Source organism: Haplochromis burtoni, unplaced genomic scaffold, assembly GCF_018398535.1.
Source record: "Haplochromis burtoni strain Fernald_Lab_line unplaced genomic scaffold, NCSU_Asbu1 Contig_540, whole genome shotgun sequence".
Lineage (NCBI taxonomy): Eukaryota > Metazoa > Chordata > Actinopteri > Cichliformes > Cichlidae > Haplochromis > Haplochromis burtoni.
Window position 1 is genome coordinate 207,343 of NW_024582901.1, and position 25,058 is coordinate 232,400.

The 25,058-nt window shown below is 38.5% G+C and overlaps 1 protein-coding gene across 13 annotated transcripts in view; it reads right to left on the reverse strand.

Moving 5' to 3' along the window:
* Positions 1-25,058, reverse strand: part of ptprt (protein tyrosine phosphatase receptor type T) — a 300,616-nt gene that overhangs the window by 185,152 nt on the left and 90,406 nt on the right. For all 13 annotated transcript variants that reach the window (XM_005947695.3, XM_014329337.2, XM_042214263.1 and 10 more), the window contains exon 8: positions 15,293-15,586. In XM_005947695.3, coding sequence (XP_005947757.1) covers positions 15,293-15,586 — 294 coding nt within the window. The remainder of the gene's footprint in view (positions 1-15,292; positions 15,587-25,058) is intronic.

Below are 25,058 nucleotides of genomic sequence, written 5' to 3' on the forward strand. Positions count from 1 at the left end.
CACTTTTCATCACTTGTCCAATTCAGAGTGTGGAGCTGTTGACTTCCTGTGTCAGAAAATGCAGCTTTCAGCTCTAATCCACTCTGTTCACCTCCACTGCTTCTACAAGAAACCATAAAGAGAGCCACAGAAAATCGAAGCTGCTGCCAGCATCCCTGGTCACTAAACGAGTAAAATTGTCCTCAATTTATCTGTCCTTTTATCTGTCCTGCACTATCATGCCTTCTTTGCCCTGTCATCTGTTCCACAGTTGCATGCCTTTCCACTTCTATTCCACTCTTTATGCTCACTCTAGCCTTCCCTTTATCTGCTTTACCCCATTTACTCTTCTGCTGTGGAAAATTACCTTATTGAATCTAATAAATAATGTAATAGTGTGTTAATGCTGTGTATCTTTGAAGGATTGAATGTTTAGTTACAAAGAGAAACACTGAGAAACTCGACGTTTTTGCACAGGAATCCAGTAGCAGACTTTCTGTCTACATATCTGTGCTGAATAACATTTTTAACTTGAAGTAAGTACAAAAGAACTGTATCACTATTCTCATCAAACAATTGTAAAGGTATGTGCTCAAAACGTCCTCTCTAGAAAAAAAAAAGCTACTGCTGCTGTGTCCTTTTAATTCTGTGGAAATTCCTCAGAGAAAAAGCAATTTCCACAAAACTTCTTTCCTCCCTCCTTCTCTCTGACCCCTCTCTTTCTCTGCACCACCTCTCGACATCTCTATTCTTCCCTCGCTTTCCCCGACCCTCCTGCTGTGCTTAGATATAGAGAAACAAGCTTGTTGCCCTGGAAACAATGCAAATCAGCCCCAACAGGCCAATTACCAAAGAGCACCAATTAAAGCCAGACCTGTTCCGTTTAATGCATTTTATCTAGGCTGCCCTTTGGATACACCAGGCGCAGACACACACGCACACACACGTAGCCTCCTCTTCCTCACCAACGAGCAATTGTTAACGTAGTAAAAGTAAGAGTTGCTTTGTGTCATAAATGTATGCAGTGTTCGAGTTCTTTTATTATTTTGCATGAGTTGTGCTTGTGTCTATTATATCATGCTTACAACTAAACCAGAGTTCATCATCCATCACCCACTGAACTGTAACACACCAAAATGGTTGGTTATGTTCCCTGCAACCAAAATCTAGTACAATCTGACCCCGTGGAGAAAGAAGGACCAGCAGTAAGTGCTTACAGAAGGAAGGAGTGTGTACCGGTGTGCCCATTTGGTAATTGCTCAGGACAATTAAAGCTACAAATGATGACTCTCTTTCACTCAGCTGAGACCTTGTTATTTCTCTTCCAAGCGAACCAGAGATTTTATTACTGAACTCTTGTTCATGTGTGTACTTTGCAACCGTGTATGTGCTTGTAGTGGCCTTCTCATCTTGCTCTAAAGAAAATTATTCTTGCACGAGCGTGTGGTTGTGTTTATGTGTGCCTGCTTTGTTGTTACAAGCCTTTATTGATATTTTTGGTTTGGAGGAAGATAAGGGCATTTATACTCTCTATATGTGTGTTGTGTGTACGTGGAGCGAGGAGGCTAGTGTGTGGTAGCGGGGAGAAGGCTAGCTACCTAGTGGCTGTATACTGCCTCCTACCAAGACTTAATGAAGGAGAAATTGGATCCTGATGGCTTCACAACAAAGGACAGCCCTGCGGCATTGTGTGTGTGGGTGTGGGTGTGTGTAAGGGCGCATCTATGTGTGTGAGCAACTTATTTGCGGGCAAAATGGGAAACATTTTCTTCTAATAAAGAGCCTCTATTTCTTTTGCGCTTGCCTGGCTTCCTCCTCAAACTCTGCTGGACTGGCCTTGTATGTTAGTGTGTGTGTGTATGTGTGTCTAACACTAGTGCTGAAAGCTCGTGTGTGCGCACACCTGTGTAGAACTGCATTTATGATTATAAGTTTTTTGTTTTTGTTTTTATGTACATCTCAGCCTTGGATGGTTACTTATTACTCAGAAATCATGGTGCTTTGTTATAAGAGATCTTGTAATCATAGAAAAGAGCTGAAACACAGTAAACATGAATGCATGACCCGACTGAAGGACCCAACAGAATTATGGGAAAAGAGACTACCTGCATTGTGGGTATTCATAAGTCTGTTTTGTATTTTGTATTTGTAATTTTTCTGTCATTCAAGAAAGTGTTGTGGTAACTTCTTTGTTCCCCTGCATTCAGCACACTCTCTCACTTACAGCTTTCTCTCCAACACACACACACACACACACACACACACACTCTCACCCCTGGTGTTACTCATCCTGCTTGCTTGCAGCTTTCTCAAGTGTTGATTACAATCGCTACACTGCTGTGAGAGCAAAAAAAAAAAAAGAAAAAAAGTGTTGTACATTAATGTTTGTGTGTCTCGTGCACTGCATCACCTGCAGACCTGTGTGCGAGCGTACGTGTCCACACGTTCACATCATTAGGAGGTATAAATGAAGTTTGCAGGTTTGTTTTTGTGTGTTCATTCGAATGCTGCGTGCACGCCTGTATCTTGTACTTAATATAATGACTTTTCCTTCGTGTTCTCACGTCTGACACCGGTTTTTAAGCAGTTCTCGCTTCATCTGTCAGACAGACAAACTTCGCACCCCTCTACTCCCTTCTGCTCCACCATGACAAACATGTAACACACCCTCAGAATAGAGGCCTGTTACTAGGAAGATTTAAAGTGTTGTGAGAGTATCTAGGTAGATTTCTCTGCGTTTCTGTTATTTTTGGAACCAATTATGCCACTTAGATCAGTGAATAATGGACCCTTTCACTGTTCCTGATTGAATAATAACAGCTAGCTGGTGAACCTCATCTGTATGATTTTTAGTGTTTTCTTATGTGTTTGTTTGTTGTAAATCAGTGTTAGGTGCTCTGTTTTTAAATGTTTTTAAAAGTTGACGTCATAGTTAATCAAATCCAGCTCCAATACGATGAAACCAAATATTGTCCATTGTTTCCATAGACTGTTTGTAGAATAATAAACACCCGCTGGGGAAAGTGCAAGAAGAGCAGAAGAGCATTGTCCGTAGTTTGATGATGATTAATAGTCTGTCCCGTGTGCTATTACTCTTACTAATTAGAAGAAGAAATTACTGAGGCACAGAAAGAGTCACACAAACTGATACTCTTATATTCCAGTAGGAAGAGTACAATGAACACAACATTAACATTTTAAATATAAAAGACATTTCTCCTTTCTCCTATTTGGGTTTAGATTCATTTCTGATTAATAAGATTTAAAATAAGATATAAAATGTTTTATATCATGACACATTTTCACAGCACACATATTACTGTGTGATTTTATTCCCTTATCAGCCTGTGTGACTGCAAACAGCTACAAGTGAGAAAAGATTGTCTTGGGCACATATGTTTTTAAAACAAATATCGAAACACTGCACAACGTGTCTTAGTATTCCCCATTTCCTTAAAAATGTCGTTGGTATAAAAAGGATGTATATGCAATACTCAGAGGCATCTCAGTCAGTTGAAAGCAAGTGATCAAGATGTTGAACCTCGATTGCTTTAAGACTCAATTACAACCCCTTCAGAAACCAAGAGAAACAGCAAATTTAAAGGAATTAGGAAATGACTATCTATCTATGTAGTGCATTAACACAGTAAGTGGATAATTTCTGAAATTTCTCAGCCATTATCAAATTAGATGTGGCAGATGAGGCAGATGGAGTAGACTGTCGAGGGAGTCTAAACCCAACAATGGAAGTCTTTTCTATCTTAAATAGAGAGTCTGGCAAGTTATGAAGATGCAGCTGTGCCTTCATAATGTCCTCATGGGATTATGTTATATGTACCTCAGGACATAATTTGCCTGTGTGACTGTGTGTATGTGCGTTAAGAACGACTCAAAGATATGCATGTACATGAACATAAAAAACAAAAATCCTTTCAAAGAATAAAGAAATGCAGTCTATGTGCTTGTGGGAAATACAATAGATAGGCATCATCTGCTTGAGCAGCATTAAAACTTAACAAACTATCTCTTCCCAATCCTAACTCTTGAGTGCTCTGAGACACACATGCTAAAAACACACGTGGATACAAACCCCCCCCCCCCAAAAAACCCAATGTTAGTTTTCTGAAACGTTTTCAGGTTGGATGTAAACTGTGAAGCACTTAAGGAGTACATTTAATATAGCAACTGATTTAAATTTAATATCCTTATGCCTTATTATTTCCTAATTGAAATGTGGGCTAAATGAAAGGCAGCATCCCCGCTCGGGGGACATTCCTGATATGTGCAGCAATTTACCCTGCAGAGTGCGCTTGTCAGGTCATTTAACGTCTAATGATTTTTAAGAAAAAATGTAATTTTGATTTTAATTTAGTAGAGTTTTTTATGCATCAGTTTAAGCCAGTTACTGTAATATCAGTGGGACTGGATATATTAAAGGTATAATAGATTTTTTTTTTAACGTTGTGCAGAAGTTTAGAGATAATCTCATTTCCGCAAGTGTTCTTCGTGGTATTTTATACTGGAAATGATTTTATGGAGAGTTGGTGTCAAAAGCTTCCATTTGGATTTAACCAATGCTATGAAAGCTAAATCCAGCATAAGAAATAGCCATGCTATGTGTTTCAGTGAGAGAGATTGCTACAAAAGTGGTACATGTCATTCTAACTGACGTGGTTAAGTTAGCTTAAAAGAGCACTCAAGGAAGCAGGATTTCAACTTAGTGCATTAAAACAGTAACACCAGTGACAAAGAGACTATGCTGAAAGGGTGACAAGACATCAGAGGAAATTCAAAAGAGGAATTCACAAGAAAGTATAAGGCACTAAGGCACTCTGTGGGTGGTTGTCGGCTTCAGCGCATGAATGAGGGAACGTCAGATTGCAGAGAGCCAACGCACATGTGTGCTGACCTTAAATGACAGGAGGGGAGAACTGACAAGGACATGACAGGCATTCAAAGATTAAGTAATAAAGAAATAAGCCATTATGGAAACCTAAAGGGCCTGAAAAAAAACACAGACGAACAGGGAATTTTACATAAAGTAGGATGATAAGAAAAGGAAAAACTACAAAAGCGAAGAGATCCAGAGAACGAGGCCCTGGTCTAAGTTGGTTAAATGGTTAACTTCTTCCCTGAGGTGACAACATAGTCATGCCTCAAGCGATTACAATATTGACAATCTTCATGAAATATAACAAACAGAAATGTGCTTCTGGGTTCACTTCTATTTTTAATAGCCTCATCTTTATATTATATTATATTATGTCTAAAAGTAGCAGGAGGCAAATTATGATTTTCTTCCTACTGAGCAAGCACTGTAAGAAAGAACTGGCTCATTTGTACAATACTTAATAAAAAAGGAGGCTTCCATCTGTGCTACAACACAGGAAACCCTTCATTTGACTACCAGACACTGCCAGTGGAACAGTCACTTTGTACTACCATGCTTACTATATCTCATAGCATGGTGGAGACAAGTTCCTTGACATATGAAAGGCCCCTTCATATCAAGTAGCACTGTGATGAAAAAATTATGTTCTGGTTCAAGCTAGTCTTGTTTTATCGTTTTGTCAGAGAGCATTTACGAGGTCTGGAATCGGCCAAATAAAGACAGAGCAATGAGAATAAAGACAAGGGGAAAACCGGTTTCATTAAAATGGCAGTTACATTTTTAAAACTTGGAATATATGTCGACTGTCTGCTTTCAAAAGCACCTGCCGTCCACTGTAAATACATTCAACTGCATCAAACTCTAAAATCAACATGTCAGTGTTATTGTGATAAGTTTATATGGCAACAGAGACTTTATAGAGCACTTAAACACACTTTGCATTTTGCCTTGGAAAACCAGTCTAATAAATTAGTCTTCAATGTGGTATCAGAATAGTACAGATTTCTAAACAGCAAAACTAACTTGTTTCACTGCAGCAGTTTCAGAAATCAAATATTAAAGTTCAAATGCCAGTGTCATACTAATTTTCTACATAAGCACATTTTAAAAATGTCACCTACAAACTCATTTACACTTGGTAATGAGGCATTGTGGCTTACAAAGTGTTAAAGCACACGGGATGGATGTGTTTGTTAAAAATAATTTTTTATCAATAAACAGCCTTGTATTCATTAATATAATTTTAATGATACAGCTATACACTGACACAGTGGCAAATACACCACTTTACACATAGTGTACACATACTCGTAGAACATCTCTTTTTCTAAAGATATTATCGTTTATTAAAATACACTTGTGTGATACCATCATATTAACAACTAAGGGAAATGCTAGAACGTTGAGTGGTTGAGAAATAATAATATTATTATTATAAATCAAGGACTTAGCTAAATTAATTCAAATGGTTAGCTCCATTGCCTCAGAGAAGGAAGGTCCTACGAACCAACCTCCACCATCTGACCAGAAGTTTGGATGTTCTGCCCGTAGGTGTGAATGTGAATGGTTGTTTGTCTCATTGTGTTAGCCCTAAATGCTGGTTCTCACCATGTAAGAGCTGCAAAAGCCTCAAGCGCCCCAAGAACCTGAATTGGCTGGCTGGCTGGCTGGCTGCATACTATACGTGTTGTTTTTGATGGCTTTAGAAGTAAAATTAAAGGGGAAGCTATGGATAAATTGCCAATAAAAAGGATGTACCGTAATTGTCAGGCTATAAGCCGCTACTTTTTGCACAAGCTTTGAACCCTGCGGCTTTTTGTCAGGTGCAGCTTTTCTATGGATTGTCCATGATTTTTGTGATATTGTAAGAGGATTTGTTTTGTTTGTTCCACTGGTGTACGGCACTACGTTGCCTGGTGGAAGGGCATGTGATCAGACACACAGTATCGGGGTTCAAGAGTGGTATGTTGGTCACATGTCCGTCTGCCAGGCAACGTAGTGCCGTACAAAGTAGCGTGAAAAACAAACTTCAAAGTAGCGCTACACGTTCAGTGGGAGGTGTGGATGACGAGCGCCGATAACCTTGCGAAAAGCAAGTTATGCTCAACTCCACCAGTGGATTCTGACAGCGTGGAAAAGTGTGAAAACATCCATGATCACCAACGGATTTCGAAGGGCTGGACTGCTGCATGATGGAGAGGACACTGCCACGGCCCTTCAGAGGGTGTTCGACTCCGACACTGACAACGAGGATTTCTTTGGTTTTGAAAGTGACAACAAAATATTAATAAAAGTGATGTGTCTCCAAACAGCCGTCTCTTTCCTGACAATTCCCTTTGTGCATATTCTCTTACATATGATAAGTCAACATTGAAACACCTGCGGCTTTTAGTCAGGTGCGGCTAATGTATGTACAAAACAGGATTTTCCCCTGATTTTAGCTTGTGCGACTAATATTCAGGTGCGCTTTGTAGTCCGGACAACGGTAATTGTCTTAATTAGAAGCAAAACAAGTCAGGGATGGCACACAGAACTAAACATTGGAGGTGAGAGTTAACGCTACAGAAAAACTATAAGCCACATCTTCAACATCACTGTGGCTTTTCTGAATAATAATACATAAGAGTATTATCTGTCATTAGAGGAACACTGCTAAAAAGTTTAAAATATAAGCTTTTATAGCTTTGGGTAATAAGAGAAGAAAGCCTGGGCTCAGCAAATGGGGGTGGAAACATAAAGCGCTCAATTTGTAGGTGAGAGGAGACTAGCTGAAAGTTCCATGCAGATGTCCAGTGATTTGGCAGCCACTAGGAACCTTCTGATGACATCCACTTCTGACTGAGGGCTACAGCTCATCAACCGGTAGCTGAAAAGAGCAGCGTACATTTGTGATATTCCATTTCCTTTTCAGCACAATGTGCTTATTTCACAAAAAATATGGATCCAGGCTTTGATTCAATACCAGTGCACCTGCAAAAATCTGAGCTCTGAACTGTTTCATTCTGGTAATGTTTGATGTAAAACGGATGCACTCCCTTAACTGCATCTATACTGCTTGGCTCGGCAAAACGATAGAGCAGTGGTGTCAGCCAAATCAGTATATACCCAGCAGGTGAATTAAAAATCCATTTTTATGGAGTAACACATTAGCCAACACTCACATTACCATCCTTCACATAAAGATCTACTTTATAAGAAACGGCCAAGAGAGGGAAAGGAAAGAAGATGCTCAGATGCAGTATATAACCTCAGATGAATTGAGTCTTTATAGAGTGCTGCATATTAGCCAACATTCACATTAGCACCTGCCTTCTATAAAGAAGAGACGCGGAATGGAAATTGTATGGGAGTAAAAGGCAAAGAAAATATACTAAGGGAAGATTTAAAGACCGTAGGTGAATAAAAAGTCTTTATTGGGTAACAAATTAGCCAACACTTACATTATCGCCGCACATAAAAAATATTAATTTATACGTTAGGGACTACAGGAGGATACACTTACACTTTGAAGAGGTAATGTTTAAGTTAAAAGCTGATATTTATAGAGACAAGGATCACAGCCAATATTCACATTTTATGCTTGGGAACTTTGAATTTCAAGCAAGAGTAGAGGCAAGAAGACAGAGGATCAGGGAAGGATAAAGGAGAGGGAAAAGGACAGAGATACAAAGATGAACGACGAGTAAGGGGAAGAGAAAATGTCAGGAGTGTGTTTGTGTGTGTTGACAGGCTCTCTGCAGCTAAGCAGTGTCACTGACTTAAGTAAGAAAGATCAACAGGGATGAAATGAAATGATAGAGGCTCATTTTGAAATCAGATCAAGAGCACAAAACTATGAAGGTCATACACACTTATAGAGAGCATTGCAGGAGTGAGGAAACATCTCTTTTTCTGAGTTTGGTTTATTGAAAAAGGTATATATTTATAGGCATAAAAACAAATTATTCAAATGGAAAAAGTTGAGGAACCATTTGAAAGCCCTGAAATGTATAAAGAATGATGATAAGGAAGATGGGGGAATAGGACCAAGAAAAAAAGAGGAAAGAGAGGAGAAGTTGTAGAGGAGAGTGCACAGTGAAATCAATCATGATCAAGGCCATGTCCTCACTGAACCCAGCTGGTTCTCCTTCCCAGGGTATCAAACGCTGCAGTTTTGTCAAAGTTGCTAGCATGTCAGACACAGTGCTCTTTGCTGTTGGTGCCATGATGCACAAGTTCAAGCAATACTAGTTGGGCAAAGGAAATGCTTTTACTGGAAAGAGCCATAAGTGTGCATAAAAAGGAGCTTCGTCTTTGTATTTGGTCTACTTTTTTGTAACTCGCTCATTATTTTTACTTTCACTTGCTATTACGTGCTTTCTGTTTTCATTTTCACTTGCTGTTTTATTGGGTTTAGACCCTGAAACTATGAAGACTGGTGAAATGAAGCTAAAGGGTACCCATCGGGCTAAAATGTGATGCCAGTTGGTCCAAATTATATGTATGTATATATATTTGTGTGCGCGTGTGTGTGTGTTTGCCTTGTCATTTTTTTCTGAATTATTTAAGGTTTCTGGTCTGACAGTCTTTTGTTTTCCACTGACATCGCCTATATATGGCTTAACTTAACAGGCATAACCTGTCAGATTGTCAGTTAATAGTGAGTCACTTTACTGAGTCATGTTTGGGTAGTTTTTGCAGGAACTTCGACATAATTTTATGAGTCTATGACAGTTTTTCAAGTTGCCCTCCAGTTTTTTCTCCATTCTGCTCCTTTTCCTACTTGCTTATGTGAGAAATATTGGTAGTTAGTATTTTCATTGTTAGCAGTTTTCTTTATCTGCACTGGTATAACTGTTATGGAATAGTCCATCTGTGTAGCAACATCTGTGCCATAAATAGCTTCACCCTATTTCATTCTAATAATTCCCATTTGGTATTTTACTGAAAACTGAAACAGAATAACATTATCTACTGCATTTATGGAGTGATCAGTTGCTTCAGGGATCAAATCTCTTTGTTTTTAACTATCCCGGCTTTTAAAGGGGAAGAGGCAAGATACACAACAAGCAGGTCACCAAGCAATCCCAGGACTTTAAGGTTCATAGAATCACAACATACTCTCCAAACATCCTTAAACAACTCATCTCCTATAGCACCTCTTTTTTGTAATCCACATCTACTTCTTAATTAAAAGTTCAACTAAACCCTTTCCTATTGCCCTCTGATTTACCAGTTAAATACCTGGGTTGCGTGGACCAGCACTCTGTCTCCATTTAGAGATGCAGAGGAAGAGTGAGGGGCAGGCTGCAGGTAGAGAGGTTGCACAAATAATACAAAAGTGTAATCACCCATAAGCCATTTGAAACCATGAAGGATGAATTTTAATGGTGATGGGAAAATCTAAAATATATAATTTTAATGAAAAGACATGATCTTGAAGGTGTGTAATAAATGCCAGGAGAATGACTTTAAAGTGATTATTAGGTCTGTTGGTGAATCCTAATTTGAATGGCTGTAGATGATAACAAGAAGAGAAAGGTGAACACAGGAGGTGTGGCGACAAACACACACACGCATTCCAGCAGCCAGCAGGTTCTTGAACATCTGTCCTGCCTGCCTGTTTCAATCCTGTCACGCACAACACACACAAATGAGCACACATGGAGCACCCCATGAATGGTTGTGACAGCTAAACATTGCGCCACTAGCCCAGAAACACATGTTCCTTTCCACTATGCTTTCCACACAAACACAAAAAGAGTGACCACCGGCTCTGTTCCATTTCACTTCACGTCACTGGCTTCTCTTTCCCTTACACTGCATCCTTCTTCTGTCTCTTTCTTCTCCTCCTCTCCATTTCTTCTGTGCTCCATATGTTTTTTTATTATCCTTTTTTTCTTGTTTTCTTTCTTTAACTCTTTTTTTCTCTCACCCTCTCTTCTCATCCTTTAGCACATTTTCTAGTTTCTGTTGGTCCCCCCCCCCCCCCCCCCCCCTGCTTGGTTGATTTCCCACTGTCTCACTGCAGCTATTTTTATTTCACACGCAACATTTTTCCACCTAATCCTATCTCACTGTCTCCAATTCCTCTTGTGCCTCATCTTATTCCTACGTGAGAAATAGTTATCCCTTTTCACCTCGCAGCTGTACACCTGCTGAAAACAAGTGGCTACTTCTAAATGCACTGCAAGTACACACAGACAAACTGTTCTGAGATTTGAGCCTCTGTTCAATCTGAAGTTTTGTTTGAGCAAAATAGCAAAATAAAAATTTGAAGAGTGTGTATGTGGCATGTCTGCGAAAGGGCAGAGAGCTTCAGATGTGCATACCAGGAAGTTTGAGACAGGACAGGTGTGTATGTGTGTGTATGTAGACGATAGGTGGGCTGAGGGTGTCTCTTTGTGTGCACAAGAATAAACACAGTAGAGACCAGGAAATTCAGGTAACCTGTGTGATGATGTACTCCAAGGTAGGGCTGGGCCATATTATACCGTTCACGGTATAATCCATACGATAGTCAAACTTGTCCCATAATATTGGGAGCATGTCTGGAGCCACTGCAGCCATGCTGTTGTTATGCTGCTACTTCAACCATGTGAAACTCACTTTAAAATTAGAAGATTCATTTTGGTGTATTTCATTGCAACTTATGCTGTTTCTAATTGTTCTTCCACTACAGGGAGTGCAGAATTATTAGGCAAATGAGTATTTTGTCCACATCATCCTCTTCATGCATGTTGTCTTACTCCAAGCTGTATAGGCTCGAAAGCCTACTACCAATTAAGCATATTAGGTGATGTGCATCTCTGTAATGAGAAGGGGTGTGGTCTAATGACATCAACACCCTATATCAGGTGTGCATAATTATTAGGCAACGTGCCTTTCCTTTGGCAAAATGGGTCAAAAGAAGGACTTGACAGGCTCAGAAAAGTCAAAAATAGTGAGATATCTTGCAGAGGGATGCAGCAGTCTCAAAATTGCAAAGCTTCTGAAGCTGATCATCGAACAATCAAGCGTTTCATTCAAAATAGTCAACAGGGTCGCAAGAAGCGTGTGGAAAAACCAAGGCGCAAAATAACTGCCCATGAACTGAGAAAAGTCAAGCGTGCAGCTGCCAAGATGCCACTTGCCACCAGTTTGGCCATATTTCAGAGCTGCAACATCACTGGAGTGCCCAAAAGCACAAGGTGTGCAATACTCAGAGACATGGCCAAGGTAAGAAAGGCTGAAAGACGACCACCACTGAACAAGACACACAAGCTGAAACGTCAAGACTGGGCCAAGAAATATCTCAAGACTGGTTTTTCTAAGGTTTTATGGACTGATGAAATGAGAGTGAGTCTTGATGGGCCAGATGGATGGGCCCGTGGCTGGATTGGTAAAGGGCAGAGAGCTCCAGTCCGACTCAGACGCCAGCAAGGTGGAGGTGGAGCTTGTGGGGCCTTTTCGGGTTGAGGATGGAGTCAAGCTCAACTCCCAGTCCTACTGCCAGTTTCTGGAAGACACCTTCTTCAAGCAGTGGTACAGGAAGAAGTCTGCATCCTTCAAGAAAAACATGATTTTCATGCAGGACAATGCTCCATCACACGCGTCCAAGTACTCCACAGCGTGGCTGGCAAGAAAGGGTATAAAAGAAGAAAAACTAATGACATGGCCACCTTGTTCACCTGATCTGAACCCCATTGAGAACCTGTGGTCCATCATCAAATGTGAGATTTACAAGGAGGGAAAACAGTACACCTCTCTGAACAGTGTCTGGGAGGCTGTGGTTGCTGCTGCACGCAATGTTGATGGTGAACAGATCAAAACACTGACAGAATCCATGGATGGCAGGCTTTTGAGTGTCCTTGCAAAGAAAGGTGGCTATATTGGTCGCTGATTTGTTTTTGTTTTGTTTTTGAATGTCAGAAATGTATATTTGTGAATGTGGAGATGTTATATTGGTTTCACTGGTAAAAATAAATAATTGAAATGGGTATATATTTGTTTTTTGTTAAGTTGCCTAATAATTATGCACAGTAATAGTCACCTGCACACACAGATATCCCCCTAAAATAGCTAAAACTAAAAACAAACTAAAAACTACTTCCAAAAACATTCAGCTTTGATATTAATGAGTTTTTTGGGTTCATTGAGAACATGGTTGTTGTTCAATAATAACATTATTCCTCAAAAATACAACTTGCCTAATAATTCTGCACTCCCTATAGATGAGTAAATTTCACTCTGGCTGTGTAAAAACGTTCATAAACATTGTCTGTTGTGCATTTTCTAACTGGTATAGGTAGAGAATTTTATTTATTACAACATCCAAAAGCAAAAGAAAGAGTTAACATTTTTACTAGTAATTCTGCAAACTGGCATCTGCTGTATATATCAATTTGTAAAAGCACTCTTCAAACTGTAATTTAATATTAGCAAAGTCATCTCACTGCATCATCACTGAGTATTGTAGCTGTGGATTCACAAACCTGAAAAAATCTGGATGCTACGTTGAAGAAGCATTTTCTCTGTAGATAGAAGGATAGAAGGTAAGGTCTATGCCTCGTTTAAAAAATTGGTTAGGCTCATATTCTACAAGCTAGTAAGCTATTTAGCTAGCAGGTTTGCACAATGAGTTCTTTATGAGAAAACATTTATGCGTAGGGCCCATAAGACCCCAGCGCCTCACCAGCTACTTGTGTTTCAATATGGGAGACAGAAAGTAAGAGTGAGAGATTGAAAGTGAGAGATAGATAAAGCAAGGAAGCAGGGAGAGAGACCAAAACAGAGACTGTAGTGTTAACACATAATTTTCACCTGCTGATTACCACAGAGTTAAGAAAAAAAGAAAAAACATGGGGTGGACCGAAGACCACAAATGCACAAACACAAACACATTGTGGTAGACACACAAGCATGTACACAACGCAGACATACTCACACACACACAAACACAGAAAGATATGCACAAAGTAGAGTTCACACGTTCTCACTCACACATAACACAGCAACCGCAAATACACAAAATTCCCATTCCAATTAAATTTAAGCATCTGCCAAGTTAATGCTCCAAAGTTTTGACAGAACTTGTAGCATAAACAACGAATGCCCCAAGGCACACACACTAGCTATGTATATTCCATCAAAAAAAAGTAGAAGCATTATTAAAGCATTTTCTCTTTCTCTCTCTCTCCCCTCTTTGAATGCAAGGTTAGATCCAGATCGAGCCCACTGTCTTTACAGAATAACACCTTCATCTTTTTGATCTCCTCTCACTCTTCATCATCATTTTGTCTTGTTCTCTCTAATTCACATAAAATGAAGCCCTTGAGAAAAACAACTGAGACAGAATGGCAGAAGGAAGAAGGACATGGCAGAGAAGAAAGGGGGAGGCGTGAATAAAAGGGGAAAGTGTCAAAAACAGAAGAAGTAAACATTAAAGGACAGAAGGGAAGAAGAGTTCAAAAAAACGACACCATAAAGTAAAACCCAAGTGATGAAAAAGGAGAAAGGGTGAAAAAACTCTAAAATGGGAGAAAGGAAGACAAGAAGGAAATCAAATCAGGACAAAAGAATGGAAAACATTGCAGAGAAAAGGAAATGAAAAGGACAAAAAAAAGTTAGAAGTGGGAAAATGAATTTAAGAACGAAAGAGAGTGGGAAGCAAGAATAGCGTCAGAAAATCAGAAGACTAAAGTAGTACAGTGAAAGCAACAAAAAAGGTCAAAAGGCCAAGATAGAACAAAGACAATTAGTTGCATGGCAAAATGCAAACACAGAGAAGTCCATAGGGAATGCTGGAATGGAGAATGATGGCTTCCTACTTGTTAAATAAGAACACACTTAACACATACACACTGACACACACCTACACACACATAAGAGGCCATCAGAGATCTGATGGGCTGTCATTTTATCAAATGAACTGCCACTTATTGCGTCCTTACACCCCCGCTGGGATACTCATTATTGGCCATGATTGCCCCCACCTAACCTCTCCTACCTTCTTCCCTGCAAACTATGCACTCCAACATTTCTTCATCTCTGGGGCTTCTTCTTAACATGTCAATTATCATCAGCTTTGATTTGCGTTCTCCTCCCAAGAAGACGTAAAAGGAAACACCTTTTTCCTCATTTTTTCCTTCTTTGTTATCTTTCTCATCAGCCTTTTTTACCTCTCTGGCTCCAAATCATGCTGTCATCATATTCAGACCATAGTAAATCATTCTTATTATATTAGTGCTACCCAAGGATTAATGAGCTGAGTATATCAGTGGATCACAGTACAGTTGTCCAACAGAAATAAGACAAAACAGGATCAAGCAACTGCAAAGAGAGATTTCTAAATGAAATCTAAATTTTTAAAAATAATTGAGAAATAGGTAAAAAGGCAACATAAATGGGAAAATAATTAAACAAATAATTAAAGCAATAACAAAGAAAAAAGTGCTTACTTACCCGCACATTTGGTCCTGGTTACCAGTGGTGGACCTGGGGGTCCTGTTCCTCCCTCTCCAGGTCTGGAAAGCAGGACCTTGATCTCATATTCTACATCTGGGTCCAGATGCCACAGTTTATATGTAGGGGAGTCAACCACATGGGTCTCTACCCAGTTCCCTGAAGTGGTCCGGTACTCCACTTCCTTCAGGATTATTGGCCCATCACCAATGATGCTGTTGGCATTGGGTTTGATCCAAAGGTAAGTAGCACCAACAGAAAGAAGCTCAGGAGGTGCAATGGGAGTGGGTGGAGCTGTGAAATAAAGACAAAAATGTTTATTTGAGTGTAAAATCTTTCTCTTTTTTTAAATAAAATAATCGATAAATATTCTTCTGAATACATCAATAAAAGGTTTTGTAACCTGAAAAATTACACAGTCCCTGATAAGTCACACAGCAAACAGGAAAAAAATACATCACTTTCTTTTCACTTTAACTATATCTGCAGCTGCCCATATGGAAAAGATATATATAAATCTTATAAAGTTTGTATCTGTCTTGTATGAAACTTGTATGAAAAGCATACAAGAGTGAAAACACATATAAGATCCCTTGAAAAATTATATAATGAAACTTGTATGTTTTGTACTGTATACTTACTAAAAAAATATATGAAAGTAATGAGAAAGTTGCCACTTTCATGAGTAAATCATATATGTTTTTACTATTTCTTTTCCATATGGGTGGCCTTATCATTTGTAATGCAGAATTACAAGATTTACTGCTGCCAAGAATTCCAGCTGTGTTCCAGTATTTAGTACAAAAAAAACTGAATGTCTCCAGTCTTCTCTTTGGGTTTGAGGTATAATTTTCAGAAATAACAATCTAAGACTTATATTTTCATTATGTAGGCAAGTACTTTTTTCACACTTCAGTAGCAACTACAGACTATTTGGTCCATCCATCCATCCATTATCTGAGACTCAACTTCTCACATCCTTTCAAAGACACATGTTGTACCTTTCTTTAAGTGTACAAATCCATCAACTTTTAATGTAATATTTAAGAATTACTCTGCTGCTAACGTGCACTTTACCTTTTGCAGTGAAAATAGATACCATTAAAGCTAAAGGAGACATTTGAGATGTCAAATTCTTTACTTGTTGCATTAATCCATCACTTTGTTGACACACTGCTGACAGCTACTTTGAAATAATGGCATCTGTCAAGCCTAAAAGCATGAAGTTTTATTGCTCTTTCCTTTTTTTTTCTTCTTGTCCAAACCAAGTTCACATTTTATAGGCAATATCTTTTCAAAATGAAAGTAACCTCTGAAATGACACAGGCAAGAAAAGTTCTAACCCATATGAAAAGAAGTCTAACTAAAAGCAGACCATTTGCTTTACTTGGAAAATACTATATATAATGGGGAAATTTAAATATTTGACAAAACGACTTTCACTAAAAGCATATAAAGTGCTAAAGTGCTGCTAAACACCAATGCCACAAGGGACTTTTCATACTCCCCACTATCACATATGAATGTGTAATACATGGTGAGTATGAGACCACGTAAATGATCTTCTGTTTTCAGGAAGAAGACATTAGGTATATGCAATCTACTGGAAATTTAATTATTTGAGAAAGACAAATTACATAGTAATATTAACTTTCAAAACAAAATGTGAAGGCACAGTAGTGTGACTCAACAACTGGCTCAGTTAAAGAGCAACAGGAGCAGATGGAAACAATGGCATGGAAATTAAATGGAGTATTTTTTACTGGCCCTCAGACAGTGCCGGTGAGAATTCTGTTCATCATTATGAACTATGGTAATTAGTATGGGCAGCTCCCACTTCTTAGAAGACCTCTATATCAGCACCTTGAACAGCGGTCATGACCCACTTTTTAACGGAAGGATATGATGTGCCTGAGCTGCACTAGAAACAAGAGAATGCTGTCCAAGTGTGGATTAACTTCTTGTGTCCTTAAAATGTGAGTCATAATCACACTGTAATATTCTTTTAGGTAAAGCATCCATCCATCCGCTTCCGCTTATCCTTTTCAGGGTCGCGCTGGAGCCTATCCCAGCTGTCATAGGGCGAGAGGCAGGGTACACCCTGGACAGGTTGCCAGTCTGTCGCAGGGCTAACACACAGGGACAGACAACAATAAAATAGGTAAAACAATAAAAATAAAAATCAGTTTCCTGGAGCTTTGTTGTGATACAGAATCGTTGAGGCATCTAAACATGGATCAGCTTGAAAGTTGATCAATGATTATTAAGATGGAGGCAATGATGCTCAGAAACACACACGTGCAAATAGAGGACCAACCAATTAAAGGTCTTTTCAAAATGAAGCTTCCTTATGCTACACAGTAATCTTCTGAAAACACTTGCAACTAAAAGAGTCATTTAAAGATTGAAGTTTGTGGTCTCTGAGAATGAATCTCTTTGCGATGGCAGGTGCTTCATCAGTTGACAGCTCTGTTATGCTGGGTAAGAATAATGGTCCCTTTACTCCTGCAGTCTAAAAGCAAAAGTCCTGATTTCCCTCTCCAAGTTTTTTACTTTCCTCAAGGCTGCATTAGAATATGTATGGTGGCTGTGGGGCCGATGAATCAACTGTCAGTTACTGCATACTCATCCATCTCAACTATACGGAGGCTAAGTGTGTGTGTCTGAGTCTGTGTGTGTGTGCATTTGTGAGTGTAGGAGAGAGTGACAGACAATAAGCATCTCTGTGTATGCCTAAGAGAGGTTTAGTGTGCTTTGCATGTATTTGAATGCATGTGCTTCTGTCAAAATATTCCCCTTCTTGGCAAACAGAAACTTTGATTCTTGGGATAAAAAAATAATAATATTTTCCTTCACAAAATAGTGATACAGTGAAATAAAACCAATCATCACTACTGTATAAATCCCAAAAAATACATAAGAGTTTTGTTACAGTCTTTTGTCCAATGAACACAGTTTAAATGTCATTTCCCCCACTCAAAACTGGTCTCAATATGAAGGGAAAAATGTTCCATTGATGATGTTTCTGCAAACAATAGAGGTCCATTCAAACCATCTTTTGCAAAGTAAGAAACAGTCATCACATTATTGTAATGAAGTAACCAAATGCATGTTTCCTTTTCTCATCCAGTGTCATTTGACTGCCTGAATTTTGGTTACCAAATGGTCTGAAACAGCCACCCAACATTTTTTCAAGAAAAACACTATCTGTGTCTAAAGTCTGTCGGATTTTTGTCTGATCACAACCATTATCTCTCTGCCCCTTGATGTCAGCATTATAACATATGGTGCAGTGAAAATTGGTTTCTAGGTTAGTTAGTTCAGTACGATAAAAAATGGGCTCCAGAATGAGAAGTCATCAGTCAGTTTAAGCTGCCCTTTCTTACTAATCTATCAGTTCTGTTTTTAGGATATTGCCTTTTTATCAACAGGTCATGTAAAACAATGATGTGGACAAGCTTTTTCTAGCTAGAAAATATAGTGAGAAAGTATAGGTAACGTTCAAGGTACTACAGCTGTGTCCAGTTGCAGTAGTCATACAAAACTGGATGTTACTTTTCCCAGAACATTTTTAAGCGTAACTCACAGTAGGAAAATGGTCTCATCTACTTGAAAGGCTAGACAAATAATGCGAAAATTTTTGGGAGTATTGCACTAAATAAGGTAAACACGCCAAATCACTGACAACTACCTCTAAAAGAAGCTTGTCAACCTTTGCTACAAGTGCTTTAACACAGACTTAACTGTTCATTAACATCATTTATATTCAACAACTTCTCCTGATGTTACTCCACTGGAAGAAAGGCAAAATCAATCAATCACTCCCTGCTCCTTCTGTTTTCACCCACCATCTCTCCATTTCTCCCTCTGCCAGCTCATTTGCAGCAGAGAGTTACAGAGGCCACCCGGTGACATGCAACCTGGTACCCACGATGATATGGAGCGAACACACATTTTCAGAAACTCAGACACAGACGTTTGCTGATAAAAAATTGACTCTAGTACCTCTTGTACATATGCATGCAAATGCACCCACACAAATCAAAGCATGGGCCTGCATGTAAATACAAACAAATACATGACTGTACTTACACATACCGCAACTGGAACTGAATGATAAACCGGAGATACAAACACGATAACTTGTAAGAAGCACACACAAGCATTTCAGTACATGTAGACTATATATTGCAAGCATATGCGGGGATCTCTAATGAATAAGAAAAACTACAAACATATTCTGATCGCTAATCAGCTTTAGCCTTCAAACTTGAATTCAAACAGTGATGTTAATGAACTGTGATAGGAGGGCGAGTGGAGGGCAGAAGAAAGCAGAAAGGTTTTTTGAGAGTAAGGGAGACAGGGAGCAAATAGGTAGAACCGCAAACCACGACTGGTGAGAGATTTTATCATATATTTAAATGAAAAGTAAAAAAGAGAGAAAGTGAGGAAAGAAACACAATGAATGAATGTTGCCAAAATGGTGAGAGTGAACAATGCTTAAAAAAAGTAGCAGGACAAATGCTGCACCAGCGAGCTGAAAATCACTCTTGTGCAATCAGTACTCTGAAGAAATTTTTGACATTGACTTTTTTTTATGATTGGCAGACAGGCCCTTGTTAAAATTGTGTTACAACAGACTTCAAATGTAGCTCTTGTTAGTTAAATGACTTCTCTAAACCTGCACAAATTATATTTGCATATCTGCTTTGCTTTTCACATTCATCGTTTTACATTTTAAAAAACTCCCAAGACATAAAACATTGCATTACAAAGAAAAAAAATGCAGCAGCCAACAATAATTCTGTCATTCATACGGGAAACAGAACGTGTCTAAGGCACTCTGAATGCCTACAAGACTCAAAAATACATAGAGAAACTAACAGTATATTTAAGCTGACGGAATCTTTTATTATTATTATTTCCTGCAGGTTAAGTTACCAAAAAGTTGATCTTATAACCAAATCTTGATATTTGAAAAATGCAGAAAGCTCACTGAAACTGATTTGTAAACAAATAATTGTAATAACAGCTTTTCAGGTGTTATAATGAGTCAGATTCTCTCCTACATGTTTCACAAACACCACAAACTGTATGCTAAATGGTTAAAAATGCTTTTCATCTACTGAAAGTTAGATATGAATATAAACAAGAGGAGAGAATAGGCCGTTTCCACTGAGCTCTTCCTGCAGAGCTCTGTTATGCCTCTGCAGAAGCCACATACCTACTGTAGTAAAAACAAACAGAAATTGGGATACAGCGGGCAAACAGCGCGTAACTCTGGGCCCATAAAGACCACTGTGTAAGTATTTATGTCTATGTTTTTGCAGCAGTCGCGGCCCCAAAAGGTTTTATCTTTTGTATTCTGGAGTCTTGTTGTCTGAAGACTCATCGTGCCTCATGTTACTACACCCTGCGGGAACAAAGTATATGGATCTACTTTTTACTACACTGTATTATAATCCCAGCATGGTGTTTAAAGAAGGCTCATGATGTGTCTGTGTCAAGACAAATAAGTTAAAAACAAAAGAACTTAAGTAATGTTCTTTGTACAGTGGAAAAAAAAATGTCCTTGCGTGTGCTAAGTCTGCTTTACTTATTGTAGTTTTTATTAGTGTGCACACCAAAAAGCATTGGCTGTTTCTGTGTGTGTGTTTGCATTGTAGAGATTTTTCTGTCTATAGTAGTTTCTCTCCATTATTAAGACCTCAAGGTCATTTAGACTAGACTTTCTCAAAATGTCCAATTGGTATTCAGAAAATCAAAAGCCTACATAGTTTCTATTTTCTAATTTTAAGAGAGAGATTAAAAGATTACACATATATACTAGCCCTACTTGTCTTTTAACTAATGGATATTTAGAAAAATAATCTCAAAATTGAATTTTTCAGTAGATGAATTTTTGACACACCCGCTGGTAGCAAAAAAATAAAATAAAATCTTTGAGAAACTTTAGGTGAACATTTCATAAAAGGAGAAAACTGTAGACATTTTTCATGTCTATAGTGGTCTTGACCCTTTTAGCTAGGTAGGAAAAAAAGACACATTAAGTTTCCATTTGTATGCACCACAGTCATGAAACAGCATATGCACCTGCATGACAATGACATAAGTGCTCACTTTCTGCCCTCCCATTTCAACACGTACGTATATATATATATATTATTTATATATATATATATATATATATATATATAATATATATATATATATTATTAAATGCGCAGTATCTTATATATATATGTTGCTCAGCCATGTTCTTGGAAAGTGAAAGATTATAAGATTGCAAACGTGTGTGTGTGTGTGTGTGTGTGTGTGTGTGTGTGTGTGTGTGTGTGTGTGTTGTGTGGTGTGTGTGTGTACAGTGGGTGAAAGACTGAGTGATATTAGGCTTCAGCCCACCAGAGGAGAGAAAAATATATCACCCCAGTGGCGGAAAAGATGGAAAAATCTGTTGCACCAAAAATGACAGTCACTCTGCCAAAATCTGTTTTTCTCCCATTTCAACAGTGGAGCAAGAAGGAGTAATGACAGTCAAGATAATAACAGACTTTTCTTTTCTTTTGTCCATGAACTGCTTCCTCTCCCTCTATCTGGCCCGTTTATATGGGTTTTCTTTCCTTTTAATAATCCATGCAGAATAAAATCCTCAAAAATGAACTTTATCAAGTAGCTATTAAATAAGCTGGAGTTGTTTTTTATTTACAAAAATCTGAATATGTTGTTAAAGGATATGTTTTGAACAGTGTGAAAGTTTGAAAAGACAATTTTCTTTTCTGTCTTTCCCCATATTAGTGATTTTTTTTCTCTTTTTGCTTAATCTCCTTGTAAATTGTTGTCTTATCAGTAATACACTGCAGGTCCATTTCGCAGCTCCTTGAACTTCATCTCAGTTCATCTCACATAGCAAAGATAAGACACACGTACACACTCACATGCGCACAGAATAGCATAATTCAGATATGATAAGATCAACAGAATTTGCCAAGTGTTAATGATAACTGCCACATGGCAGCTTTTTGAGTGGAACAAATTTATATTGGATAGTTTTTTAGTATTTCAAACTTCTCTATCTCTGATTTCCAGGTTCATCGTTCAGTGTTTCTAGAACACTCAGCACCACTCTTTAAAGTGATGTAATTTTGTCAACCAACACTTTTTTTTCTTTGAAACAGCACTGTAATTATGCAAATTGCAGAGATATTTCACAAGAGCTGGTGTCACTTCTAACCTCTAATTTAAGCGAGCTGAAGAACACTGCAAAGACACCAATTCATTTTCCTTATCATTTAAAGATCAACAGGCAGGGGTTTACTGATGACAGTTATCAGACTATGCAGCTGAAATATCAAGGGACTCTGTTTGTTGCTCCTGTCATGTGAACTAAGATATCAGATAATTCATTGTTATAAAAGGCAGCAATCCAAAAAGAAGAAAGTTCATAAGGATGTCACATTTTTAAATGGTGCTGTCTTAAATCTTTGAACAAGCAAGATAAACAAACCTGTTAGACCGAGGCATACCTAAAAGCATCTAATTCATAACTATGATGTTTCCTTTCTGCTCATTTAGGTTGGACAACATTTAAGAGACAAAGATTTTATTTATTTAGAATACATGTCTGTATTCTGATGGCCCAGCCTGTGTGCTTCAAATTTAATATGGGTTTTCACTATTGTGAATGTATTCTACCTGAAGGGAAAATTTCTGACTCACTCATCAACTTGGTGTAAACTCGGTCCACTGACTTGTCCTCCCATTGTCCTCAGTATCTCCTGGTTTTAGCATTGTTTCCACTGCCTGGCACAGCCCCACTCGCTTTCACTTACTTTTGATAAAAGCTGTTTTTCCTCTGCAGATAGCAGCTCCTGTAGCTAAAGTAGTCAGCAATGATTGTCATAGCAGTGCAGTGTAAAACTACTGTGAAATTATAGTAAACAGGACTTAGTATTGGCCAAACTTATTTGGAATTATTTAACCAAATACCAAGACATTACCTGGTACAAATATGGTAATAAAATCAAATAGAGAAAAGCAATTTTACATCATAACATGCATATCAAATTAAGTTGTAGTCATGTAATGCGCAGCAGGTCCAGGAGGAAAGCTTGGGGGTGTTCGGGGAACAGAACAGTGTTTCCATCTTTAAGGTAGTTTAATGTTGCCATTACCGATACTATGTAAACATGTTAGATTAGTTGTTTTGAACATTCATTTCAATGTAAAATCCTGCACTCAGTCTTACAAATGTATCAAATGTGGCTGTTTTTCTAAGAATATAAGCTAATTTTGAAATTGATGCTCCCAACTGCAGAAGTCCCAGAGAGGGATTAGTCTCTTAGAACATAAGATGGCGAGGTTAAAAGCTCTATCGTGCAAATAATAAAACATTTATAAACAAGATCCAAAAAGGTTGCCAGCCTTTATATGCTCAAGCTCACTTGAGACTGACTGATGCAAAAGTTAGTGTTAGTGCCATGGATGACATACTGGTGATAACCACATTGATGCTGCTGGTATATACGGGTTTAGGAGTGACACGGTGCCATCCAGAAGTCTATTTCAGCAAGAAAATGCCAAACCCCGTCTTGCAGACCTGTATAAACGTCTGTTTTCACCCACTGCAAACATTTGGAGCATTATGAAACACACAGAGGAACATGCCCTATACAAATGTTTTTATGCCTTTCTTAAATTTCAACAGAAGTAATAATTGCACAGTTTCGACATTTGCATACGCTGTCTTTATGCTGTTGAAACTTTTTGCAGAAAAATATTAAACTATGGAAATAGAATAAATAAGGATAGATTGTGTTATCAGTACCTCTCAGACCACAGCGGTTGGTCTGACAGACTATGATGGGTCTTCGTGTCGTATGGAGTGTATCTGACAAGGTTTCACATAATGCTGTCACCGGGGAAACAATTCAGTGGTATGTGTTATTTTTTCATAGTAATTATGACCATGAGTGCAGACACAGCCTCCTGAATCTTTTTTCACTAGAATTTGTGGGATTGCGACAGATTACGTCCCGTCAAAGTGTCCATAAAGATGACAGTCAACTTCTACCTGCTTGCTTAACATGAGCTGCTGGAGAGATAAGCTGGCAAAAGGTGAAAGGACCTGAGAAACAGCAATGAGGAGACGGTCTGATCTTCTTAGTTTCACAAAAATATTTTCCAGTGGTTTTTAATGAAATGAGAATTAATCCAAAATCTGTCAGCTTACCAAAGATAAAACAGCAGGACAACTTTAGTGGACATGTTTCTCCACACTAACCAGTTGCTTGACTTCCCTACTCCTTGCTTCTCACTTCTGTTTTTTTAACCGTTCCGGTTTTTTTTCCAGTTATCATTGCAGTGATAAATTAAATCTTCTTGCTTTTGATTCGCCCAAACTTTCTTCTTACTTTTCCCCCTTTTCACCTCATTTTCTGTGGTCCTCTCCCTTGTTCTTTTCAACTCTGCTGTAAACACATTTTTCTTTTACTCATTCATCTGTGCTGTCCTGTTTCTGATTTCAACTTTTCACCTTTACTGCATCCTCTCCTGCCTGCTTCCCTCACTCCTTGCTGACCCTCTTCTTACTTCCTCTCTCTGTCCAATTCGTTCCTTTTCTCACCCGCAGTCCTTCTCGTCCGTTATTCACCGTACCTGTTCATGCATTACTTATATTTCTCTTCAGAAATTCTGTGTGAAGTGTCCACTCTCTTGTACTAACACACACACACACACACACACACACACACACACACACACACACACA